The following is a 25,654-nucleotide window of genomic DNA, read 5'->3' as shown; positions in this document are numbered from 1 at the left end:
CTCATAGCCATTGCTGAGAACCAGTCTCAGAGACCCACCCAGATGGGAAGAGGCTGGGAGACGTCGTTTAGCTGGGTGTTCAGGAAGAGGAAGCAGCCTTGGTGGGTCTCTGACACAGCCTTATCAGAAAGCGTTTACACATTTTCCTTCTGTCTGTAACATAAACTGACCCTTGGGGGTTGTTATTAAGGGAACAGGGGACAAGAGAGACTAGCAGTGACCTGGAAACTGTCCAGTGTTTAGAATGGTGTAAAGTCATTCATTCTCGTTGGTGAAGGAATCATCCTGCTGTTGGATTATTGCTTTGTAAGGGAGACCAAAGTTATGGTGCCAATAAATGTCTCTATTTTGTGTGCTCGTTTATTTGTTTGTTAATCAATGTAGGAAAAGCTAATGGAAATCTCCCTTCCCTACACCTTGGAATCACTTTGGAATAGGAATTTTGCGGTTCTAAATGCAGTGGCTTCTGTGATTTTAGCATTTCCTCTAGTCCACTTCCCTCATTGTCTAGATGAGAGAGGCAATAGAATTGTTCAAATTCACATAGCAAGTTAGTGGTTTACTTGCGTCTCAAACCCTGTTTTCCAGATTTCTACTCTGATGTTCTTTTCACTACCACTATTCCCTTAGAGAATCACTATTTGGAGAAAAGACCTGCCTTGGCTGGGTCTGCAGAATGGCAGGAGGCTTGACCAGCCGAAATCAGAAGTTTCCTTCTAGCTCGGAGATTCCTTGATTGATTGTGTTTAAATATATGGTGTCTGATTGTATAATCCCTGGCCTGACGGGAGTGATGTAGCTTCAAAGAATTTGTTTCCTGAGAAAACAGAATCTTAGTTCTTTATTTTCTCAGCCGTTTCTTTAGTTCATTTTTATCTTTTTTTTAAAAAACTGTTTGCTTTTTAAATATATATATATTTTTCTAACTGTTAAAGTAATAATTTCAATTATAGAAATTAAATATATTCAAGTGTAACAAAAATATATACAAATATAACAAAAAAATTTCCTGTAATTCTGTAACTCGACAATGCATTGGTAACCACTATCAGTATTTTACATTTCTCTCCATGTGTTTCCTAGCCATTTTTTGAACACATAAATACTTGTAAACTTATGTACAGTATAATTAGAATGAAATATTATATAATATAAATATACAGTTCTTAAAATATTTCATATTACTGGGTATGAAATATTACATAACCCTTAAAATTGTTTTAAAATAGTAAAGATATGAAAAATGCTCATATATATTTGTATACTTATCATAATAATTAGAATAAATTAGAATAAAATTATAATTTTTTCTTGTTTGTTTTGTTTTGTTATCTGCTTTTTAATGGAAGTAGAAAAAAGCAAATCAAAATCTCCCTTTCATATATCTTGGAATAAAATTCTAATTATATGGTGCATGACTGTGTCTGAGCATTTCTCCATATCGTGACTTATTTTAAAACATTTTTTAGAGGGTTGCATACTGTTGCATCTTGTGGAAATACACTATGCTGAAGGAAACAGCCCAGGTGGGGAGGAGGCAAGGAGTAGTAGTATCTTTGGTTCTTGGCCCTAATGCTCTGCTCCTCTTTTCCCAGGGCATCAGCAGCTTGTTTAGCTCACTGAAGGTCGTTCGGCTGCTTCGTCTGGGGCGAGTGGCCCGTAAGCTGGATCACTACATTGAATACGGAGCCGCCGTGCTGGTCTTGCTGGTGTGTGTGTTTGGGCTGGCTGCTCACTGGATGGCCTGCATTTGGTACAGCATTGGGGACTACGAGATCTTTGATGAAGACACCAAGACCATCCGCAACAACAGCTGGCTCTACCAACTGGCGATGGACATTGGCACCCCTTACCAGTTTAACGGGTCCGGCTCAGGGAAGTGGGAAGGTGGCCCCAGCAAGAATTCCGTCTACATCTCCTCGTTGTATTTCACTATGACCAGCCTTACCAGCGTGGGCTTTGGCAACATTGCCCCATCCACAGACATTGAGAAAATCTTTGCGGTGGCCATCATGATGATTGGCTGTAAGTATGACAGTTGCTGGGGCTGGGTGGGGGATGGGCGGGAGGCATACTGTTTGGACATCCCTTCCATTGGCTGGAAATAGGGCAGTGACTACAATGCTAGCAGGATCAGGATCAGTGTAATAACTGAAACTAAGAAAGGCTTTTTTTTTTTTTTTTTTTTAAAGATGAGCTTTACAGTTTTCCTGATAATTTAAGCATTTGCTGCAAAGTGTTTACTGCAAAGAAATTTAGAAGATACAAAAGAGCACCAACCATAATTGTGCCTATCAGAGATAACTATTATTACCTTTGGCCTCTCCCTTATAGATTACTTTCTATCCATATCTGAACACATAAATACAGATTTTTATAAAGTTATAATGAGATCATGCTATACTTATAACTTGGTAACCTGCTTGCTCATAGAATAGTGAACTGTGAAAGTCTTTCTGTGTCAGTTTGAACATAGCTCTAGATCTGCGCAGTCCCATATGGTACCAGAAAAAGAATGTATGAAAAAAATGTGAGATATCTCATTAACCATCTTTTATATTGATTACATGATGAAATGATATTTTTATATAGTGGGTTAAATATTCTATTATGATCAATTTCATATTTCTTTTAAATTTTTGTAATGTGGCGGGGCGCCTGGGTGGCTCAGTTGGTTAAGCGACTGCCTTCGGCTCAGGCCATGATCCTGGAGTCCCAGGATCGAGTCCCGCATCGGGCTCCCTGCTCGGCAGGGAGTCTGCTTCTCCCTCAGACCCTCCCCCATCTCCTGCTCTCTCTCTCTCAAATAAATAAATAAATAAAATCTTTAAAAAAAAATTTTTTTTGTAATGTGGCTCCTAGGAATATTTTTATTGAATTTTCTATTTTTCATACATTTTTGATGTCCCAAATCCAAAAAATTTCCCAAATCCAAAAAACAAAACAACCCCCCCCCCCCCCCCAAGAAACCTCCCCCACAGAACAAAAAGGCTCCTGTTTAGTTGAGAAGTAATGGGTTATTGGATTAACTTGACTGGACTGAAAAACAAAAACAATCTTAGTTCTTGAGGAAGGTGCTTCAATCTGTCACTTACCCATTGACCATTGCGTAGCTGTTGCTAATGCCGGGTCTGGGCTGGAAACCATTAATGAACTCTCTTCATTGAAGGGAGTCGTAGGGAGAAGTAGACCTCACTGGGCTGGGCAAAGCATATGCGTTCCAATGGCTTGGATTCATTGTGAACTGCTAAGTGCACCCTGTTGACACTTCAACCACAAACGGCGATGTGGGCGAGGACAGTCCTCCCATGAAGCATCAGTATGGACAGGAGTCTGGTCACACACGATGAAGCTGGGCTCTGGTTACAGCAGGCAGAGACTGTTTCGCTCCTTGTGCTCCTTCAGAGTGGAGTTGACATATCAGTTGTTAAACTAACCAGGGAATTCCAAGACCAGGAAACGTGAGGCGTCAGTTTGTTTTGCTTTGTTCAACCCACCAGGGATCCAGCATCCCTCTCTGTGAAGGGGCTTTATGACCCCCAGTTGTCACATTGGCTGCTTGCCTCCTCCTTGTCTGCAACCAGCTCATCGTGTCTGATGCGGTTCTTCCATAGGAGCCGTCTCTGCAAGGCACAGAGCTCGCCTGAGTATTCACTCAGTGTGTCTAGGTCTAATTGATTTGTGGGAAAGTTGTGCTGATGGAGCTTTTGGGTTTGCTTCTTACTTTCAAATGGGTCTTAATAGAGATGATTGCCTGACCATGGGAAGCAGCATTAAGTATCTGTGGGTGGCTAATTGCTTTAGCTTAATTAGACTTGAGGTGCTTTTTCGTGTCATGTAAAAGGATTTAAGACCTTCGCTCTTCTAGGACAGTTTCAGCCTTAACTGCACTAGTTTTCTAGATAGTGCTTGCAGCATTTTTGTGAAACTTGGGGCACCAGGTAAGCAACCAGATGTGCCATGTTCTGGGCCCAATTTCTGCCTCTAAGGTGGGGAGAGGAGACATTCCATCGAAATACCTCATGATATGCATTGCAGGAAATCTGCTAAGGGTGGTCAGTTAGGAAATGGGCCCCATGTCATGGGCTCTCCAAAGACTTTCAGATATGAGGAGACTTCGTTGCAACTTTTTACCTGGAAGAAAAGAAGAAAGAGAATGGTTCTGGTGGCATATAGTAAAGATAAGCAGGGGCGCCTGAGTGGCTCAGTCAGTTGAGCATCTGACTCTTGATTTAGGCTCAAGTCATGATCGCAGGTTCGTGGGATTGAGCCCCATGTCAGGCTCTGTGCTCCGTGGGGTCTGCTTGTCCCTCGCCCTCTGCCCCTCCCCAACTTGTGCACACCTGCACACTTTCTCTCTCTCTCTTTCTCTCAAATAAATAAGTAAAATCTTAAAAAAAAGGATAAGCAGTTTGTTTTTCCAAAATCATTCTTGTATGGAGAGCATGATTTCCTGGGTATATTCTCCAAGGAAAACCTCGAACGATTATTATCACCTCTTCTCTCTCTCTGCCTTCTCAGAGCTTTATGATATTTCCATTTCTTTTTTAAAAAAGGGTGACAGTACACAGGCAGTCTCCTCTGCATTATGCAACCAAGCGCCATGTTTCAGTAGGCAAGCCTACTTAACTGTAACCCCATTTCCCGAACACTCGTTATGTGCCAGGTGCTGTGATGAGCGCTCCATACATGATTTCTGCTGCTCATAACCACTCTGTACTTAGAGGTTATTATCTCCATCTTGTAAGGAAATGGACTGAGAAAGGTAACTTCCTTCCTAAGAACGGGGGGGCTGGTAAGCGGGAGAGACAGGTTTTGTTTGGATCCAGGCCCCTGTGAATTAAAAGCCAGGCTCTTCCCATAGAACCCACCTGCGATCATGTGGTCTGAGAACACAGACGGCCAGCCTCGGGCCCTGACTCACAGACACCTTGAAGATTCTCAACGTCCATTTTAACAAGCCGACAGTTCCTTCAGTGGAAAGTTTTGTATGCTTGTTGTTGTTGTTGTTTTCATTTAAGAACAAGATTAAGATACAGACTCAGGGGACCAGGTGCTTTGGAAATCAGCCATTTTTCATCAATCTGTCACTTACAGTTACAGCTGTTCCACTTTCCGTGTGACACGTCTGACAAATGGTTGTGCTAACAACAAAGTTATTGCGCTCTGTGTAATGTGGTGGCAATTATCCTTGTAAACTCGCATTCTAAACAACCTTTGTTCAGGACAACTGATGTCTTACTGGATTTATGGGGCTCTCTTTTATCTTGCTTTGCCTGTGTGTGCACATCTGCACACGTGCATCCCTACTGCACGCTCACAGGGTTGGACCGATGCCAGAACTGGGATCTCTGGTGGTGGGGGAGGTGGACCACAGCCTGCATTTGTGCCGAGGGGTCATGCTGCTCCCTGGCACTCAGGCCCAGAAGTCCTTGAGGAGTAGAGAGAGACACAAAAGCCAATGGGCTTTTGAAGTAATGGTATTTTGTGAATTTTTCTTCTTTGCATTGAGTTTTACATGTGTTGGTAATAGTATTTCTTGGCTATTCTATGACATTGTATTAACCATAATATAGATTATCCAGAAGGCTTCTGTTGATTCTCATCTCTGCTCTCTGGCACTGAATATCTCATTATAACTTGGCCAGTTCCCCAGAGAATGCCAGGAAGCAGGAACACTATTTTCAAGCTTGCCCACCTTTCTCAGTTCTGATAAAAAGTTGCAGGGGCACCTGGGTGGCTCAATTGGTTAAGCATCTGACTCTTGGTTTCGGCTCAGATCCTGATCTTGGGGTCGTGAGATGGAGCCCTATGTTGGGTTCTGTGCTCAGTGGGAAGTCTGCTTGAGATTCTCCCCACCCCTCCACTCTTTCTCTCTCTCGCTCTTTCATATAAATAGAAATCTTAAAAAAAAAAAAGTTGCAATAGGCAGAGGCGAAAACTATTGGCTAAAATGAGTTTTTGTGAGTAGCTGTGGAGGTAGATGATCTGTGATGTCTCATTTTTATTCTGGCGTCTTGACCCCGGCCAGGGGCAAGCCAGCCCCCACCCTGATCTCCTTGCCTTCCTCATGTGGGTCTTTAGTCTCCTGCAGGGGCTCGCCATGAGATGTAGTGAATGGACTGCTTACATCTTTTTGCACATCTTCTATGTGCTGGTGGTGCTGAGAGGACCCCAAGGCCACCCTAGCCCTCTGTGTGATGCCTGGGAAGAATGTCCCCCATTCAGCAAGCACGTACCCAGTGCCTGCCCAGCAGACTCCCAGCTGTGTGCTAAGGACACATATACTGTGGGAGGCCCTCTAGGGAGTCCAAGGGCTGGAGGGGATGGGGGCAGTGGGAGGAACAGAGACAGGTCCCATCACCCACCAGCTGGTGACTGGCCCTCTGTGGGCCCAACCTTGCCCAGGCCTCTGAGGGATCCCTCAAAGAAGGAAGGATTGTCAGGATTGTCAGGAGGAAAGAGTCTCTTTATCTGGGATGTTTCAGACTAGGGACTGTCTTGGGGAGCTCTCCAGGGAGAATTTGATGGTGAGGAGACAGTTTCCATTTTCCTAATACGGGCTTTTGCACTTTTCTGATTCTTGCCTCATAATGTCATTGCTGTCATCCTGTCATTGTAATTAAGCCACATTCATTTCCTTTCCCTCTGATAATGGCAGGGGGTCTAGACATTGTGCTCCTACTCCACACACTCTTCAACCCCTCCCCCGCAGTTGAACATCGGTCTCCTACCTCAGCACCACACACCTGTCTCTTTGGATTCATTTCTCTGTTGCCAGTCCTCCCCTACCTCAGCTTCTCAAAACCACAGCAGAATGTCAGTGCAGAAGGGACGCTATGAGTCTCCATTTAGCCCACAGCAGCCCTCCTTCTAGTTCTTCTGCTGGGCCAGATCCCCTCCTGGTCCTTGTTTCAGTCAAGCTCCCTCTGAGCCCGGGAGATACCCGAGAGTAACTGGGCTCACTGCTGGTGGCTTCCTTACATTGCCTTCTCTCCTGGGGAAGGGACACTAGTAACCTGCACACTTGGACATTTGACCCCACCACCTCACCCACCTGCAGTATGCTTTGTGGCTTCCTTTCAGCTGAAACTGTTATTTTTGCAAGCAAATAGGGACTTTCCCTGCCTCCTTTGTGATCTTTTTCAAACATTTCTTATTTCTTTCCATTTCACCTTTGTTGAATATGCTTTTTTGCATTCTACACCAATATTGTGGTTTTTAAAAAATGAGATGGTACACATCTCCCAGGAGGCTGTAAATATACTCTTAGGAGACTTTAAACACATAGTAGACTCTCAAAAAATATTTATGGATTTGTTGATTCTTTTATTTTTATTTTTTTAAAGATTTTATTTATTTATTTGAGAGAGAGAATGAGAGACAGAGAGCACGAGAGGGAAGAGGGTCAGAGGGAGAAGCAGACCCCCCGCTGAGCAGGGAGCCCAATGTGGGACTCGATCCAGGGACTCCAGGATCATGACCTGAGCCAAAGGCAGTCGCTTAACCAACTGAGCCACCCAGGCGCCCTGGATTTGTTGATTCTGAACAGTCGAGGAGACTCCAGAGTTTTGGAAGTAGTCTTTAGTGCCATTGGCAAAGCTTTATTAGTTAGGATATGGGTTCTGCTGCTGGACAGAGAGAGTAAAAGTGGCATCGACAAGGGATATGTTTCCTACAAGTTTGGGGGTGGTCTGGCTGCTGGGCAATCATCAGAGACCCAGGCTCCTCTGCTGTCTTCAGCACATGACTTCCATATTGGATATCCCATATGGCTGTTCCCGCTTCAGCCATATGTTCTTTTTCCAGAAAGTAGAAAGAAGGGGAAGGGAAAGACTAGGAAGTTGTACCATATTATCTGTGTTCATATCTCATTGGCTGGAACTTGATAATCTGGCCACACCTAACTGCAAAGGAGGTTGGGAAATGTAGTCTTTATTCTGGGTTGTCATGCGCTCAGGTGGAAGACAGTAACGCAGACAAGGAGAACAGCTGTTGGAGAGCGAAGCAGCGAAGTCTGCATGCCTCAGCTTTCCTCCCTCTTCTCATCTCCCTTCCGTTGATACCAGCAAACATTATAGGCATCCCCTGTTGGAGCTTCATCCCTGAATTGCTGGTTGAGAGACTTTGGTTCAAGTCCTGGATCAGCTCTGTGCTTTGGGTTATACCCTTTAATTTCTGCAGATTAGGGGTAAGAGGCTCTCCTTACATCTCACTTAGTCTTAGTGAGAACTAAGGTGTAGGATAGCTCTTTGAAAGAGCTGAAAATTTTACGTTCAGATGTTGTGATTTTGTTGTTGGCAGTCACAGTAATTCTTTCTTGTTCTTCCCAGTGAACTTTTCTTTCCTGTTCTTAGGAAAAATAATAATAGTCATTCCTCCCTTCTCAGGAGCTGTTTAGTTTCATCTTTGGTTTATGTTTATCTGGGAAATAGGGTACTGTCCAGAATGCTATGGGAGAAGGAACTAGTCTTTTCTCATTTTTTGTTAGAGGTTTTTTCCTAGCCGGCAAATCAGATTATTTTTTCTCTAGAACCTGATTTTTTTTTTTTTAATTCTCTCTGCCACCGTGCAGTTCACATGGGTCTCCCCATCTCTGACACAGCCTCCAGCTACTCTCTGTCTTCTTCATCCCTGTCTCCCACCTCCCCCTCACCACTCCAGAAAACTCTCTCTGGCTACTCCCTCCTGGTTTTCAACCCTTAGCTGTCTTCATACTCCAGAGGCTAATGGCCTCTGCTTTGGGTTTATTCACTTGCACTTAGACTTTACACTGCTCTTTAAATATCCTTGTGACTTCCTAGTTATCTTTCTTGTCTTGTGTATGTTTTGTTACGTCCTCTGAAACTCTCAGCTTCTGGAAGGCAGGACCTGTGTGTCTCCCTGCCCTTCCTCTTCTCCTTTGTCCCTGGGCACATGCTTTGAACATGGGAAAGAACATGAGCTTTGGAGCTGGGCCGTTCTGGTTTTCACACCCACCTCTACTCCTGATTAGTGCTTTCCCTTTTGGCAGGTTCCTCAGCTGAAAAGGGAGACCCCCGGCCCTGCCTGACCAAGTTTGGAGATGAGAAAATGAAATGATGCAGTGTCCCTAGCACAGCGCTTCTCACATGGGGTGTTCAAACAGTGGTAGTTGTCTCCCTGGCCCCCCAGTCTCTCTTCCTACACATCTCTCAGGCTCCTCAAACAGTGATGTTTCTCAACCATTTGTTGGTTCTTCAGATGTGCTCTACTTTAAGAGAATTTGAACTTACCTAGAGTATCAGGTGCATTGTACTGTTTAAGTACAGATCACTAAAATATATGTATCTGGATGTGAATTTCTTTCACTATAAAGCTTCTTTTAAAAAGAATTTGTCCTGACTTCAGAGCAAGTTAGAGGACGCTCTTAAAAAATGGAGAAAGTGATTGTGAGTGCTTGGAAAGCCTCCCAGGCATCACTGTCCAGACCAGACTGGCAGGATCTTCACTGGGCAGGAAATAGTACCCTGAGGAGTGAGAGTGCCCCCTGGAGAAGGAGAGAAGGGGCTAGAAACACTGGTGCGCTGAGTACCCAAAGTGAGCCCGGTGTCATGCTGGGAACTGTCTCTTACCCAGTAACTTCAAAAAAGGCTTTATTGGGGCGCCTGGGTGGCTCAGTTGGTTAAGCGACTGCCTTCGGCTCAGGTCATGATCCTGGAGTCCCTGGATCGAGTCCCGCATCGGGCTCCCTGCTCAGCAAGGAGCCTGCTTCTCCCTCTAACCCTCCCCCCTCTCATGTACTCTCTCTCTCTTTCTCGCTCTCTCAAATAAATAAATAAATCTTTTTTAAAAAAAAAGGCTTTATTATTCCTGTTTTGCAGCTAAGAATACTTAGGTTCAGAGACATGAGGTAACAAGATCACAGGTTAAGAGGGGGCTGAACTGAGTTTTGAACCCAGTTTTATCTAAGCAAAGTTTCACTTTGTTTTGTTGCTTCTGTTGCTGATTATTTTGGAATATGGGAGCAGAAAATGTTCTCTGTGGTGTGTGTGGTGTTGGGAGGCAGGGAAAAGAGCTGGAGAGAGAGGGGGCCATGGAAGGATGGCAGAGGGGGGTTCTTTCCCTGGAATCCTTCTCTAGTATTTTGAATTATAATTATAGTGACAAAATATCTGATTACGTATGTCGTGGGAAGATATTACTCTTGTTCATAGCTGGAGTACTGCACTGGGCAGAAGAATGTACAACAAAAGTCTTAGATGCTAGGGAGCTCTGCCAGTGGGAAGCCAAAGTGGATGAGGGGTATTGTTTCCGACCTTAGAGATAACCACGTCATTTGCAAAATTTCTCTCTTTTTAAAAATACGATTTCCATCCAAGTGAAAATGATCATGTGGAGCTGTTGCTATAATCAAGTCTTTTTTTTTTTTTTTTAAAGAGGGAGTGTGCAGGGGGAGGGGCAGAGGGAGAGAGAGAATCCTAAGCAGGCTGCACGATCAGCACAGATCCTGACACAGGGCTCGATCTCACAACCCTGAGATCATGACCTGAGCCGAAATCAAGAGTTGGACACTTAACCAACTGAGCCACCCAGGAGCCCCTATAATCAAGTCTTTTGCTTCTCTTTTGCTTCTGTGTCCCTGTTGCCTTTGCGACCTTCTGTGTTCCACGGAACAGGTAGCATTTTCCCCATTTTTTAGATAAGGAAATTGTGGAGTCACTTGCTGAAGGTCCCACAGCCAGTTAGGAGCAGAGCTGGGCTCCAGCCCACGTCACTGCTCTTGGCTCAGTGCTTCCCCTTCTTCTAGATCAGCATGCTAGTTGCTGGTATTGGTAGTCATGGGTCACAGGCTTTGGCGGCTGGGCCCTTGATGGGATGTCCTCAAAGCTTGATGAGAAGAAGTGGAGGTGGGTGAAGAATGGGTAAGGCTTCCATTTTGCTTTCAGCAAAGGAACTTGACTCATCAAGTTTCACACCTCTTTGGCTGCTTTTTTTTAATCAAGCCTTTATTGTGGCTCTCAACCACTGGGCTGATGACTCCAGAAAGCGAGACATCATCTCTCATCTTGGGGCACCTGGGTGGCTCAGTCAGTTAAGCATCTGCCATCAGCTCAGGTCATGATTCCAGGGTCCTGGGATTGAGTCCCACATTGATCCCCTCTGACATCACACAGAGGAGAACATCATTTTCCTTTCCTTCTCTAAAACCGGTGAGAGGAGGAAAGCCCACCAGGGAAGTATGAAGTATTGTCCCCGAGAAAACAAATGTTAGATTGACCTGTCAATTCCCTGGAACCCCAGTTGATCAGCAGTTTACCTGAACACCCCCTTTGTTCATGTAATGAACAGTTTTCGAGCATCTGCCATGTGCCGGGCACTAAGTACTGGGGACGGAGCAGTGGGTAAGCCCGCTGCAGGCTCTGCTCTCTTTGCATATGGTCTGCTGGGGGAGCCAGATGAGTAAATAAAAACTTGCTGCGGAGTGAGGTGAGTCTCTGCTAAGGAGAGGGTAGGTTGTTATGGGAACAGGGGCAGGGACCCGTCACCCAGCAGGGGTCAAGGAGGAGGACAGGGAGTTCACACCTCATTTATTTGGGAAGAGCCCTGGGAAGACATCATCCCTTCCTCAGTTTGCTTATAATCTAGTTTGGGAAATACAAAGGCCAGCAGGAAAGACCGTGGGAAGCTGAAAGTAGTGGAATAGTCCCCCCCATCCCCACCCCCCACCTCGTTATCTGCAAAAGACATGTTCTAAGACCCGCAGTGGATGCCTTCAACCGCAGATGGTATCAAACCCTATGTGTATTGTTTTTGCCCATAAAAACCTATGATAAAGCTTAATTTCTAAATTAGGCACAGTAAGAGATAGATAACAACTAATAATAGAACGATTGGGGCACCTGGGTGGCTCAGTCAGTTAAGCATCTGCCATCAGCTCAGGTCATGATTCCAGGGTCCTGGGATTGAGTCCCACATTGAGCTCCTTGTTCAACGGGGAGTCTGCTTCTCCCTCTCCTGCTCCCCCTGCTTATGCTCTCTCTCTCTCTCACTCACTCTCTTTTTCTATTTTTAAAAAAATAGAACAATTATAGCAATATGTTATACTAAAAGTTATGTGAATGTGGTTTCTCTCAAAGTATCTTACTGTAGTGTGCTCACATCACAATTTCTTGTGATGACCTGTGATGAGATGAAGTGAGGGGAATTATGTGACCTAGCATTAGGCTACTATTGACCTTCTGACAACAGTCAGAGGAAGGATTCTCAACTTCCAGACTGCGACTGACCAAGGGTCACTGAAACCACAGATGCGGAGGTGTGGGCTTGTGGCCGTATAGATGTTCGGGGTAGAGCAGTGCAGCCAGTTCTTGTGTCCAGACTTCTGGAAGGACAGTGATCTTTTTTGTAAAGTGGAGATGAGAGTGGCATTCAAGAAGAGAGATTTTACTGGTGGGTGAATTAAAGGTAGGATTTGGGGGCGCCTGGGTGGCTCAGTCATTAAGCGTCTGCGTTCGGCTCAGGTCATGATCAAGCCCCGCATCGGGCTCCCTGCTCGGCGGCAAGCCTGCTTCTCTCTCTCCCACCCCCTCTTCTTGTGTTCCCTCTCTCGCTGTGTCTCTCTCTGTCAAATAAATAAAATCTTTTAAAAAAAAGAGGTAGGATTTGCAGGACTGACCGAGATGCTAGGTAAGAATTGCACTAACAGTGAGCTACCCAGCACGCACTGTGTGTAGAACACTTTATACACACGCTTCATGAGCTCTCCTGGCACTCTGTGTCATGGTGTGTTTATCCCAGATTTACGGGTGAGGAAGCTGAAGCTCAGAGTGGTCAGTTACGTTCCCCTGGCTCAACCTCTTGGGGCTGGTAGAGTCAGAATTCAAACCCAGATCTCTCGCGCCCAAGTTCATCGTCTCTCCACCATCAGTGCTGCCTCCCCGGTCACTGGCAGCAGTGAGAATGGTCCTGAGGACACCAGTGGCATAGCCTGGAGCAGAAGGCTACCGAGAAAGCAGCCACCATCCGTTCCTGCCGAACAGGGCAGCAGAAAGATGTGCTAATCCGAGAGGGGCCAAGCACCCGCTCTACACCTCCTGGCTCGTCAGCATCTCCCATGTCCTTCCTGCGGTGGGCTCGTGCTCAGGGACCACCTCCAACCATCCATCATGTGCCAAGAGACCGGGATGGCAACAAGGCGCCGTGGGGCTAATTTACTGAATTCTTTTTTTTTTTTTTTTTAAGATTTTTTATTTATTTATTTGAGAGAGAGAGAATGAGAGAGAGAGAGCACATGAGAGGGGGGAGGGTCAGAGGGAGAAGCAGACCCCCTGCTGAGCAAGGAGCCCGATGCGGGACTCGATCCCGGGACTCCAGGATCATGACCTGAGCTGAAAGCAGTCGCTTAACCAACTGAGCCACCCAGGCGCCCCAATTTACTGAATTCTTGAGCACCCAGATCTCAATCTTTTAGTCTACCATTTGGAAAAATCATTGCCATGCAGACTTAATTTTTTTTACTTGGAGGACATCCTCAGTGAATTCTGGATGAAAGGGCTGTTTGTGAAGCTAAAGATGCCACAGCCATGATACTGGCCAGCTTGTTCCCATCCAAACCTGTCCCCTTTTTCCTGGACAAACCCCTTTTCAATCAATGCTCCCCAGAAAGGAGACTAACTCAGAAATGAGGCTGGTTTCTGAGAGCTGTGTCCACTGCTAACGAAACCAGTTAAGCCGCACTTGCAACTGACATTGGGTCAAGAAGATGGTTTTAATTTCTAAAACCATTGTAACATAGACTGTCCATGGGAGCAGGCGAGAGAAGCATGCGTGTGAATCCTGGCTCCATTACTTAATAGCCAAGGGAACAAGCTACTTAATTCCTGAGCCTGTGTCTTCATCTGCAGCATACCAATGCAGTGACATACACGAAAGTAAAAGTTCTCCCCTTTCAGAGCCCTTGTTTCTGCCTGCTGCCAAGCCCGGAGCCACAGATGGCCTCTTGGTTGGTGTTGATGCCATTCTTCCAGTACCCTTGGCCTGTGCTGTTTGTTTGGCAGCTGGACAGGGGACTCGGGTGGGCGTTGGCTGGGGATGTAGAGGCAGGAGGAGGTGTGCAAAGGCGGTGACGGAGTAGGGCCAGCACGATGCTCTACATATGGAACTAAATGCCAAGATGACAGTTTGCTAGTGAGGCTGCCACAGACGAGATGCTGTCAAGGGCCAACTCCGCCAATCTTCCCCGGAGAGTGACTTTGCGGACTCGGAAAATGTTTCCATTTTCACTTTTCCCCATTGTGGTTCTCGGTGTGTATGAGAGCGAGAATAATTTTAGCTCTCATAGGCTAGAGGTCTGGCTCTGAATCATAGCTACATGGTGATAAAAACCCACTGTTGCCACAAGAAAGCTTGGCAGGGAGAGAAGTCTTCGTACGAAATGCAAAATGAAAGAGCTTAACAAGAAAATCAAATATACGAGAAATCACCAGTGAGTTCTGCAGAGCTGCAGGTGCCCTGCTTGGAGGGCTAACCCTGTTCAGAAGGGTGCCGCTTTGTTCCTCCCTGGAGATGGGAAGAGGAGTTGGGCTGGGCTGGAACAGGGATGGTGGCAAAGCCAGAGCCAGGGGAGAGATCCCTCTTCCTGATCATAACCACAGATCTGAGGGCCAGGCCCCGCCTCTTAGAGCTCCCTGGGTTATGTATGAGGGAAGCAGAACGCACCTGTTGGAATAACGAGCATACACTCTAAAGGGTCCTTACAAAGCCGGGCACAAATGTGCATCTTAACCGACTAGAGCTCTGCAGAGACAGTACCCAGTGGGAGGATTCTCGGGCTGTGGGCCTGCCTGTCCGGTTAGCCTTGCCACGCAGCAAGCAGGAAGGTGGGGGAAGCGGCAGAAGCCACAGGCTCTCTCCTGGTTGTCATTTTGATTCAATCCCTCCTGGGAACTCAGGTGTTTAATTACACTGAGTTGCGCTCGCCCGCCTGCACTGGAGGCCTTGGCTGCAATCCAGTGCCTTGGGTGGAAGGGAGGCAGGATTTCTTAGCAAGGGCCTTTCTGGACACATGGTGGGATGTGCGATTTGAACCTGCCATCTTTGCTTCTTTCTCTCCCTCCCTTCCACAAATATTTATTAAACCCCTACTGTGTGTCAGCCACTTAGAGATGGTGTATAGACAGATGAATAATCAGCCGTTCTTTGTCTGTGATAATTAACTAGATCTCCAATTATGTTATGGGCACTCACAGAATTTTGGAATTGAGAAGGACCTCACAATGTTATCAAGGTCACCTACTTGTTAGATCCTTGACTTTTTTCCCTGAAGTTTGAACAGCCCATGGAATGAGACCATTCTACTTCCGGATAAGTTCAAGGGTGAGAATTTCCCTTTTATACAAAGCTAAAATTCCCTCTCTGTGGATTCCATCCTGTTTTCTTGCCTTTTTACTCCTGGGACTTCATGGGACAAATCTAGATTTTCTTTTGCACAATAATGCTTCAAATATTTGAAAACCATTATATCTGCCTGGAGGCTTCACCTCTCCAAGGTGGATAAAACCAGCTTCTTACATGTGGTTCTGAGAACTTTTTGGCGATGATCTCTTTTCTCTCCCCTTTGTCCCTGTGTCTTTCATTTGGGGCCCGGGACTAACCTCTGTTTTCTGCCTGTGGTTTGATCAGAGCAGAACTGAGTAGGACTCTTGCTTCCCTCACTTTGAAGTCACATTTATACATTGAGAGAGCATCAGAATGAGAAGGGGTCTTAGAGACCACCTGTCCTAACAGCATCCTTGTGAAGGTAAACAGATGAGGTCCAGAGGGAAGTAGCTCAGCTAGTTCATGGCAGAGCAAGAAAAGGACTTAAGTCTCCTGCAAACCCCAATCCTTTAAGGTTTGAGCACTTTCCATCACTCCTCACCGCATCTCTACATCTCTCTAGATTGCTCGTAATTCAAATTTGTATTTTTGACTACTACATCATACTGTTGATTAAAATTCACTGGCCCCCAGCTAGAGTCTTAAGTTATTTCATAGATTCTGCTATGAACCATGTTTCTACCATCTTCTGCTTTTCCAGTTGGCTTTTTGGATCCAAGTCTATGATTTGACATTTCTCTAGATGTGTTTCCCCTATTTCCCTTGGTTGCACCAATCTGGGAATATAGTCATGGAACAAAGTCACAGTAGTAGGAAGAGAACAATGACTCCTTTTTCTGTTGCTTTAAAGCCAAGACCATTAGAACCTGACTTATGGTTTAAGGGGTATCAGTGATCTCATGTTGACTCGGAGTGACCATAGATACCCTCTTCTTCCACCTGGTAGTATCCACTTTCCTTCCCTGTCCAGTCCTGTTACTTAACCATTGTGAACCCCACCCTGCTGGGCTATGGATCTTTTTCTCTACCAAAGTCTGATGTTACTCCTGTGCCACCCACAATGACAGGCAGAGCTCTGTACTCTACTCCGGTGTGGGCAAAATGCCCTCCTCTTACCTGTGCTAAACTCTGGCATCAGGACAGAACAGGATTACATCGTGCTGCTGGTTATAGAACACTTTGATTTGGACTCTTGAGTCAGACTCTTGAGTTGGGGCTAGAAGACACCATGCACTGCTGTACTCTCTCTTTCCTGCTCTCATAGAGTCTCACCCTATGAGCACCCAGTGCTCATAGACAAAGCTCGTTCTTGGTAAGCATCCACACGGAGAAACCGTATTTCTGCCATTCTTTGCTTTTGCAGTTGGCTCTTTGGACGCAACTCCATGACTGCCGTTAGGGCGAGCCTTTCCCCATTGGCTACAGCTTGGCACTCGGAGGGTGCTACTTAGAGGTCTCATCTGGGAAGCGGCCATTCACTCCCTGCACCACTCTCATCTGAATGGCTCCTGGGGCCTCCCATATAAATAAGTTGCAACTTTTTGCCCCCATGTGCGTGGATGTAGCTTTGGCCAAGTTACAGTTTTAGATTTTTTTTATGATTTTTTGATTGTCAGATAAATGATTTGCAAATATTTTCTTCCATTCTATAGGTTGCCTTTTCATTTTTTTTTTTAGATTTTATTTATTTATTTATTCATTCATTTATTTAGAGTGATTGGGAGGAGGGGCAGAGAGGGAGAGAGAATCACAAGTAGACTTTGCACTGAGCACGTTGCCCGATGCGGGGCTTGATCTCACCACCCTGTGATAATGACCTGAGCTGACATCAAAAGTTGAGTGCTTCACTGACTGAGCCACTCAGGCACCCCATGCCTTTTTATTTTTTTGATGGTGTCCTTTGCAAAAAGTTTTTAATTTTGATTAAGTCCCAATTACCTGGGTTTTTTTGTTGTGGCTTGTGCTTTTGCTGTGTTAAAGGATGGCAATCTTTAATCTGCCCTCTTGGTTATTACTTCCCTAGCCAGAAGTTATCCATGTATTTGATACACACGTTATCCATCTGAGGTGTTCTGGCTCATCTCATCATTCGTTCATGGCACGTCGTGTAAAAGCAATGCATGCTCTAGAACCACTCCCCTCTCCCACTACTTCAGAAACTTTCAGGGGACTTCCTAATTTATCAGGGAGGGGATCAGAGTGAGTATGAGGAAGGCATGGGAATTAAGAGCAAAGTATGTAGCTCATAAACCCATAACTTTATTGCAGGTAGGAAATACTGTTTTGTGAATTTCGCTGAATGTCTCTTACTTTTTTTTTTTTTAAGATTTTATTTATTGGGCGCCTGGGTGGCTCAGATGGTTAAGCGTCTGCCTTCGGCTCGGGTCATGATCCCAGGGTCCTGGGATCGAGTCCCACATCGGGCTCCCGGCTCAGCGGGGAGCCTGCTTCTCCCTCAGACCCTCTCCCCTCTCATGCTGTTCCTCTCTCGCTCGCTCTCTAAAAAATAAATAAAATCTTAAAAAAAAAAAAAGATTTTATTTATTTATTTGACAGAGAGAGAGAGCGCAAGCAGGGGGAGCAGCAGGCAGAGGGAGAAGCAGGCTCCCCACTGAGCAGGGAGCCCGATGTGGGGCTCGATCCCAGGACTCTGGGATCATGACCTGAGCCGAAGGCAGATGCTTAACTGACTGTTACACCCAGGCGCCCCTGGATGTCTCTTACTTCTATGTAGTGAAGGGAGTCATGGGAGATGGTTATGAAAATCTCTTATTTTTTCTGAGATCCTGCTAAGAGCGGGAGCCAAGACCATCCTTCTGGGGAGTGACTACCAGCACTGCTCTCCAGTGGGTGCTCCTGTGTGTTACCGGAGTCAGGGAGGAGGCCTGTGGTGTTGAACAGTGGTAGCTGACCTGGCTGCATCTTGTCATCCTATCTCCTGGCACCGTGACCTCCATGATGCTCTGGCAGCCAAAAATGGCTGCTACTCACCCCATAGTAAACCACCGACCTGCTTTTCACAGTCGGCTCAGCCCTAGAGACCTGGCTGTTTCTAATCCCCAGGCTTAGAAGCTGAGCATGAGGCTTGGGGCAGAGAGGGGACTCGCATGAGGTCACATGCTGACCTTTCCACCACCAGCCCCGCTGAAAACAGCACCCTGACTTCTACCTTTGGGAGTTCAGACCTGACTACGCATTTGTCACCCACATTGCCCCTTTCAACCAGCTGTTCCCCTGAGACCCTGAAACCAGCTGAGAGAAAGAGAGTGCACAAAAGCATGAGCAAGAGCGTGCAGGTGAGGTCTGATTGGAGGGAAGTAAGAACTTACATTGGAGCAGGCGCGTTTGAATTGGGGAGAATGAAAATATTAATTCTAGTTCCCTCCGTGGCTGTGATGTTTTGCAGCAAATGGAGCATATTGTCCACATTATGCCACTTAATCCTCATAGTAACACAGGTGAAGAAGCGAGGCTCGGCGTGGCTGACTGGTTTTCCCGATATGGCACAGCTACTGTGTGGAAGAACCAGAGCTCAACCCTAAGTCTTCTGAGGTGTTCCCGCAGCACCCCATAGCTGCCCCTTTGGGAATCCCACGGAGAATAAGGCTAGGCTGGGCCAGTTCCACCTTGTTCTTTTTTCACTGTGATGAAAGACATGAGTCTCACACAGAGCTCTCTTGCTCTCAACAGTCAATGTGGACGGTTTATTATTAGTGAAAATCTCAGTTCTGTGGACTCAGGGCCACATGTCAGGAACTGGAGGCTGAATAACTGACTGTCATAAGGATCCGGTGCTCTGCTTTCGGGAGGCACCTGCATTGACCATTCAGATCCTGCTCAGTCTCATGGTGCCCTGTGTGTAGAAGCACATCAGTATCAGGTTGTCTTGCTTTGCTTTTCCTTCCTTCCTTCCTACCTTCCTTCCTTCCTTCCAGAGAGGCAGACAGAGAGGGAGAGAGGGAATCTTAAGCAGGCTCCATGCCCAGCATGTGAGCCTGATGTGGGGCTCGATCTCACAACCCTGAGATCACAACCTGAGCTGAAATCAAGAGTAGGACGCTTAACCGACTGAGCCACCCAGGCGCCTCGGATGTCTTGCTTTTCTGTGTTTGGATTAGTCAGGATACTGGCAGTGTTGCTGACAATGTTAAGAGCTAAGATTTATTGAACACTTATTATGGCCCAGGTCCTCTTAACTCATATGAACTCATTTAATCATCACAGCCCTATGAGCTGGGACTATTACCATCATTCCCCTTTTACAGATATGAAAACAGAGGCACAGAAAATCAGCCTCAAATCAGTTAGGAAGTGGAAGAACTGTGATTCACAGATTCCAACCGCAGATACTCCCCTAACTCAGTGTGTGTTGAAGACCTACCCGACGCCCAGATCTCTGGGGCACAGGCAGCTTATAGAGCGTGGCTTTCTTCCTGCTCTGCTGATTCTTTACCCCTGCTTCGGCCTCTCTCAGGGGCTGAAGGTGTGGGGAGTTGTGAGGGAGGGCCCGGTGGGGTAGACCCACTGATGAAAATAGGCCATGGAGGTGTTCTCCTGTTCACCTTGCCTTCCCTTAGCTACTCACTCCCTCTGGGATCTCGAAATGTTCTCAAAGCCAAGGTTTACCTTCTGAGCAAAATGGAGATGATGATGTCTACTTGGCAGGGACATAGTGTCTATGAAATCCCTGACACAGGGCCTGGTACGTAGTAAGTTCCAGATAAGTCAGTGCTGCAGTTATTAACCACTAGGATTATTTTCCCTTCTCCTTCTCCTTCCTGTCCCCACCCCAGATAGAGATGTGGTTGTTACCCAGTGAGCATTGTCTGCAGGTTATCTGGCCCCAGCCCCTCTTTCAAAATTGGTACAGAGGCCTCTGAAGTGGGAGAAGGTGACCCACTCTCACCCAGTCCGGTTCCAGAGCCTTCTCTTATTATGAAATGGCAGGCATTGTTCTCTTTTTCAAACCATTGGCCTTTGGGATAAATTAAATAATAGTGCCCCAGTGAAAATTTCTCCACACCTTCCGCTGAGTTTGTCAGCCCTCCCTCCCCAGCTGCAAGCCTCTAGAGACGGTAGCCTGAGGGGAGGCCTGGGGAGAGGAAAGATGCTCTCCTTCTGCCTTGTGTGCAAGCTTCTGTGACGTCACCTTTTTGCTAGGCTCACTCAGCTGCTGCTTTCCCCTTTAATCAGGCTTCTTGCAAAGCTGTTATCTCATTATTTAAATATCCTCTAGTCGAATGTTCTCACATTCATAATTTAATGACCTTAATTATGCATATTAGCTGCCTGCTGACATTCCATGGTTCCTCAGAAGCCAGGAGTTGTGCTGGGAAGGGCTTGTTCCCTGGTCAGGTACATAAAGAGATCAGAGAACAAGAGAACTGCTAACATGCCTGAGCCCTTTCCCCGCTGACTGCTGCTCACTGTCCTCGGGGGTGGCGGGTCTTGGCTCAGCTGTGCTCCCTTTTGGGTGGGGATGAGGACAGAACAAACATCTGGAGGGGCCAGTTCGTCTCTGCTCCCAAGGGAGCAGTTTTGCATTTCTGTGCCTCGGTGTTTCACCGCCTGGAGACAAGAAAAGTAACCCCCCTTAACCCTCCTGTCTCCCTTCTTGAGAGTAGATGCATGGGGTGCATTTGAGATTTGCTGTGTAACTTTGGGGCCGGATCTTTCAGAGGGGACTTCAGTGAAAACATGAAGGGTGGACTTGAGGTCTGTTATTTTAGTATAAAAGGTGAACAGGACTTAATCTCTTAGTTATGGCATTCCATTTTTTCCTAAACTTTTATTTAATGCCTACTGTGTGCAAGGCGCATCGTAGGTATTTCCAGGTAGCAAATAGACCTTTCTTTGCTCTAAGCCTGCATATTGATAAAAAATTTTGCTCTATTTGCTGATGGAATGAAATACCTACTGTGTCCACCATCCATGCACGGAGTGGGTGGTGGCGGTATTTCTGAACTATCCAAGTAAAGACAAGTCCTTTTGCTTAGCTGTGCTTCCAGAGGCTTGACATCATTCCGTGATGGCCATCAGCCCTTCTGAATCTTCCCAGAGAGGTTGCTGATTTACTGTCTGTGGTTGGCAATCATATTTTATTCATTCATTTGAGAAAAGATTGAGCAGCTAGATGCTGAGAATAAATAAAACAATAAAAAAGTTGCAAGGAGGTGACAGCAGGGGAACAGACAATTTTAATGCAGTGTGAGAAGTTCCATGATGGTTGGTGAGGATGGAGTTCCGAGAGAAGACATGGGTAGAGGTTTCCTAATTCAGTCTTTAGGGTCAAGGAGAAATGGATGGTTACTGTGCCCTGAAGGCTGACTAGAGTTAGCCACGTGGAAAAAAAAAAAATTAGAGGTGGGAGAGCATGGAGGCAGTCCCAGCAACACGGTGCATTTGAAGAGGATGACATGAGTTCACACAGCCAGACTTTAGGGGGAAGGAGAAGTACTAGCAAGCATCAGGGCCCCAGCAGAAGGTAGGGGCTAATCTTGCAGGGTCACAGGTGGTAAGAGCTTGCGTTTTTGCCGAAGGGCAGGAGGAGCTCCCCAGAGATTTTCAGCGGGGACTTTAACCATTAGAGAGTGGATTGGAGGGGAAGCCTAGAGACAGAGACAACAAAGAGGAAGCGTTGGTACTATTTTAGTGGAGACATAATGATGATGTGAGCTAAGGCAGTGGTAGTGAGGATGGGGAGAGATGGAGGCACTCCAGAAATATTAAGAAAGTCGACGGGTAGCTCTTGGCAATGTCCCTGCCTGGGCTTGGGGACAGAGTGTGCCACAACACAGCTACTTCACCATGGGCTTCCTTCCCAGCCGGGCAGGTAGATAGATGTGGCATTTTAACACTGCCCAGAAGCGCCACTTTGAGCCATATGGAGGGTCTGTGGGCGGCTGGGCAGCGCCAGTGGGGAACAGATGGGCTGGCCGGCAGCAATGATGAATGAGCACGTCTCCTGGAGCCAAGACTTCCCTCTAAGCCTCCCTCCCGCAACTGCTGTGCATGAGGGCCCCGGGGGCACCCAGTGGCCGAGATGCTGTGGTCAGCAGCAGAATAGCATCTTTGTTTCTTCTCTTTCTCCTGCAGTGCCCTTTGCTTGAGCTCCTCTGAGGCACAACTGAAGAATTGCTCTGTCTTTATGAGATGATTTTACTAAAGAAACAATTGGTCGGCTCACTCTCCAGCCGAGTGCCACGTGCAGATATCTGCTCTGCCGGCCTGGGGACCAGCCGCTCCTGGCTGAGGGGGTGGCGGGTGGGGGTGAGTGCCCTCTTCCACCCCTCCCTTCCTCTCACTGGTTCATGTGCTGCTGGTTGATGTTTCCTCAGGGTCTGTTCATCACCGTCTTGCCAAACAGACCCCCGTCCCTGAGCCCACCCTGCCCCTCTGGGCCACCCACGTGTGCATCTTGGAAGGTGCCCAGCATCCTTAGGGAGTCCAGCCCTCAGCGCTGGCTGAGACAGGGTGGTATGTGGAAGACGGAAGGCTCTCCACTGTCCTCTGTAGGCCTGAGGTTGGGAGGTGTAAGTGTTTTGATGTTCCTCCTTCTAAAATCACTACCGTGGGGCTCCTGGGTGGCTCAGTCATTAAGCGTCTGCCTTAGCTCAGGTCATGATCCTAGGGTCCTGGGATCGAGTCCCGCATCGGGCTCCCTGCTCAGCGGGGAGTCTGCATCTCCTCTCCCTCTGCTGCTCCCCCTGCTTGTGCTCTCCTTCTCTCTCTGTCAAATAAATAAATTTTTTAAAATCTTTAAAAAAAAATAAAATCACTACCCATTTTTTTCCTCATTTGGGGCCATAGGACTTTGCTTCATGTGATCCAGGCTGAACCCGTGTGTGTGTCCTTTACCCACTTTGTCTCCTTGCCCCTTCCTCCTCCCACGCAGGGCTGCTCTCCTCCGACCTTATGGGAACGACCACACTCTTCCCCGCTCCCATCCCTGAGCACCGCCTTCCTTCCCTTCTGGCTCCTTCCTTTCCTTCCTCATTGCTATCCCTCATTCTCCTCTTCTTAGACCGAGTCCAGGACTTGGATTCTGGGCCACAGAAATGTTTCCCAGCAGCTTCACGGGCTTTGGAAGGAGACTCCTGCTCTCCCCGCGGCCAGGTTTTGGGCTCCGCTGTGTTGCTCAGAGTTGATGGGCATGCTGTTGCTGGCGCCAAGCTCCAAAACCACCACGGGGGCTTGAAGCCTCCCACCTGGGAAGCCTCTCCCAGCAGCGTTCAAATCCTTGGCTCTGACACCAGCCTGCCAGCAGGACCCCTTCCCCTTTGTTAGTTGGGAAAGAACCACTTCTGGGCAGAGGCCCCTCCCCTCCCAATCCCCTTTATATAACACAGGGGCTGATATGCATGCATTTCTTTCTGAAACTCTTCATGTGTCCCTCCCCACTCTATCCCACTCCTAACCCTGATGCCCCAAACTGGGAGGCTTCCTTGGAGTCACGAGAAGTAGAAGTGGTTAGGTCTGCTTCAGAACTGCCTCTTCTCATGTGAGAAGGGGATGATGGGGCGGGCTCAGTGTGTTGGCCCGCTTCTGCTTCTGAAACTCAGTAGCCACGGTGAATGCCCTCCAGCATGCCAAGGCCAGGGAGCCCACGGAGGGAAGGGCTGGTTAGACGTATTTATTCTGGCTTTGGCTGCGTCTTGTGGGCTGTTGGGATCCAGCTGCCATGAGCCAGACAGGAGCAGTGCCGTTCTTTGGCCTGACTGGGGACTCACAGGTGGTGAAAGCAGCAGCTCCCGAGGGCCTGGTGTGGCTCCTTGCCTCCTGATGCCCCAAACATTCCGCTATTTCCCTTCCTCTTTGTTTCATCTTGGCAGGTCCTTGTTGGTGTCTGTTTTGGGGGTTGTTCCACCCCAGTGCATAGGTCAAATTAGTGCCCTTTCTCCTTGGATTGGAGTAGGCGGAGGGGACCCTGGCTCCTGGAGGACTTGGCGTGTCTGCTCTGAGCAGCCACCCAGCCTCGTGGTGTGCGCCTCTTAACGATTTTTACTTGTATTATGGTGTCATTTAACCTCTACCTGTCAGCACTGGTTCCAAGCTCTAAGCATTACTCGGGTTTTAAAGTTTACATGGACAGCGGTCTATGGGGACTGTGCTTTTTTCTTTCTTCGTCGATCATACACGCCTGGAGTCCTGTGTTCTAGGCGCTGGGGATCCTGGAGATGGATCATTCTCAGAGCCTGCCTTCGAGGAGTTTTTAATCTGGTGGTCTAGCAAACAACTCTCAATCACAGTGGGTGTGATAAATACCACAAAAAGATCTCTGGAGAAAGGGCTAGAGTTTAAAGAATGAGAAATGACTTTCAGGAAGACACATCTTCTACGGCTGCAAGAGCGGGCCCATGAGAATACCGTGTTCACGCTAGCGAGGTCCTCACAGGTCTGTTACTACTGTTACTGGGCAAGCAAAGATTGATTTGTGAGCCATGCAGTATTTGATGTGAGTCTGAAAAAAGGCTCTGTGTCATGTGGATATGGGGATGGACATTTCTTGTCTGTACATCTGGCCAGTGTAGATGCACCATGGACCTTAGGCAAGCCAGAAGAGGAAGAGTCAGGAGTCCTTCCTGCCTACTTGGAAAGACCTTGTTTCTGGGCTTAGAAGACATTTAAACTAAGCAGCTAGCAGATACGGATAGCTCACAGCCAAGGAATACCAGCATAAGACAAGTGGGTCCAGGAGACCTGAGCTGGAACATTACCATGTATGAAGCTGTACAAAAAAAGGCAGGAAAATAAGTACTAGCCTTCAGAGGTCAGGGGTTCCAGGCCATAGGAGATGTGGTCCTAGCCCCAGGCAGTTCATCATCCAGGTAACTATTAGAGCCTTTCACATAAAACATGTAAATGAGGTGTAAGACATTGTGTGAAACTGTTCTCTACTATCTCAGGATCAACAGTGTTTGCCCCAAACCCCCAAAGCAGCTCTTTCTCCTGACTTCTTTAACTCTCTTAATAGCACCACTGTACTCCCAGCTACCAGGTGCCTGTCCCTGGGCCTTTTCCCTCCTTTTCTGCATCATCTCCTCCCTGGAGAGCCTAGAGAGTTGCATCCCCTAGAATTTGATGTCCATCCACTCCTTTAGGGTTGCATTACCGCACCCCGATCCTGGCCCTCTTCACACCTCATAGCAATATCAGAAAAGCCTCTTGATTTGACCCCTACATCTTGCTTTTCCCTCTTCCAACCCAACTACCTGCTGCCATGCGGGGACTGGATTGGAGGCTGAGGGTGGAGTGAATGCAGAGTCTTGTAAGGAGGGCACTGTAGTTGTCCAGGTGAGAGCTGAGGTGGACTCTG

General features: G+C 47.1%; 1 protein-coding gene across 2 annotated transcripts in view; it reads left to right on the top strand.

Moving 5' to 3' along the window:
• The window catches only part of KCNH1 (potassium voltage-gated channel subfamily H member 1), a 364,685-nt gene that overhangs the window by 143,871 nt on the left and 195,160 nt on the right, over nucleotides 1-25,654 (top strand). For both annotated transcript variants that reach the window (XM_021682533.1, XM_021682532.1), the window contains exon 7: nucleotides 1,596-2,025. In XM_021682533.1, the coding sequence (XP_021538208.1) occupies nucleotides 1,596-2,025 (430 nt within the window). The remainder of the gene's footprint in view (nucleotides 1-1,595; nucleotides 2,026-25,654) is intronic.

The sequence above is a fragment of the Neomonachus schauinslandi genome, chromosome 6, assembly GCF_002201575.2.
Source record: "Neomonachus schauinslandi chromosome 6, ASM220157v2, whole genome shotgun sequence".
NCBI lineage: Eukaryota > Metazoa > Chordata > Mammalia > Carnivora > Phocidae > Neomonachus > Neomonachus schauinslandi.
This window is presented reverse-complemented; position numbering and strand designations above follow the sequence as displayed.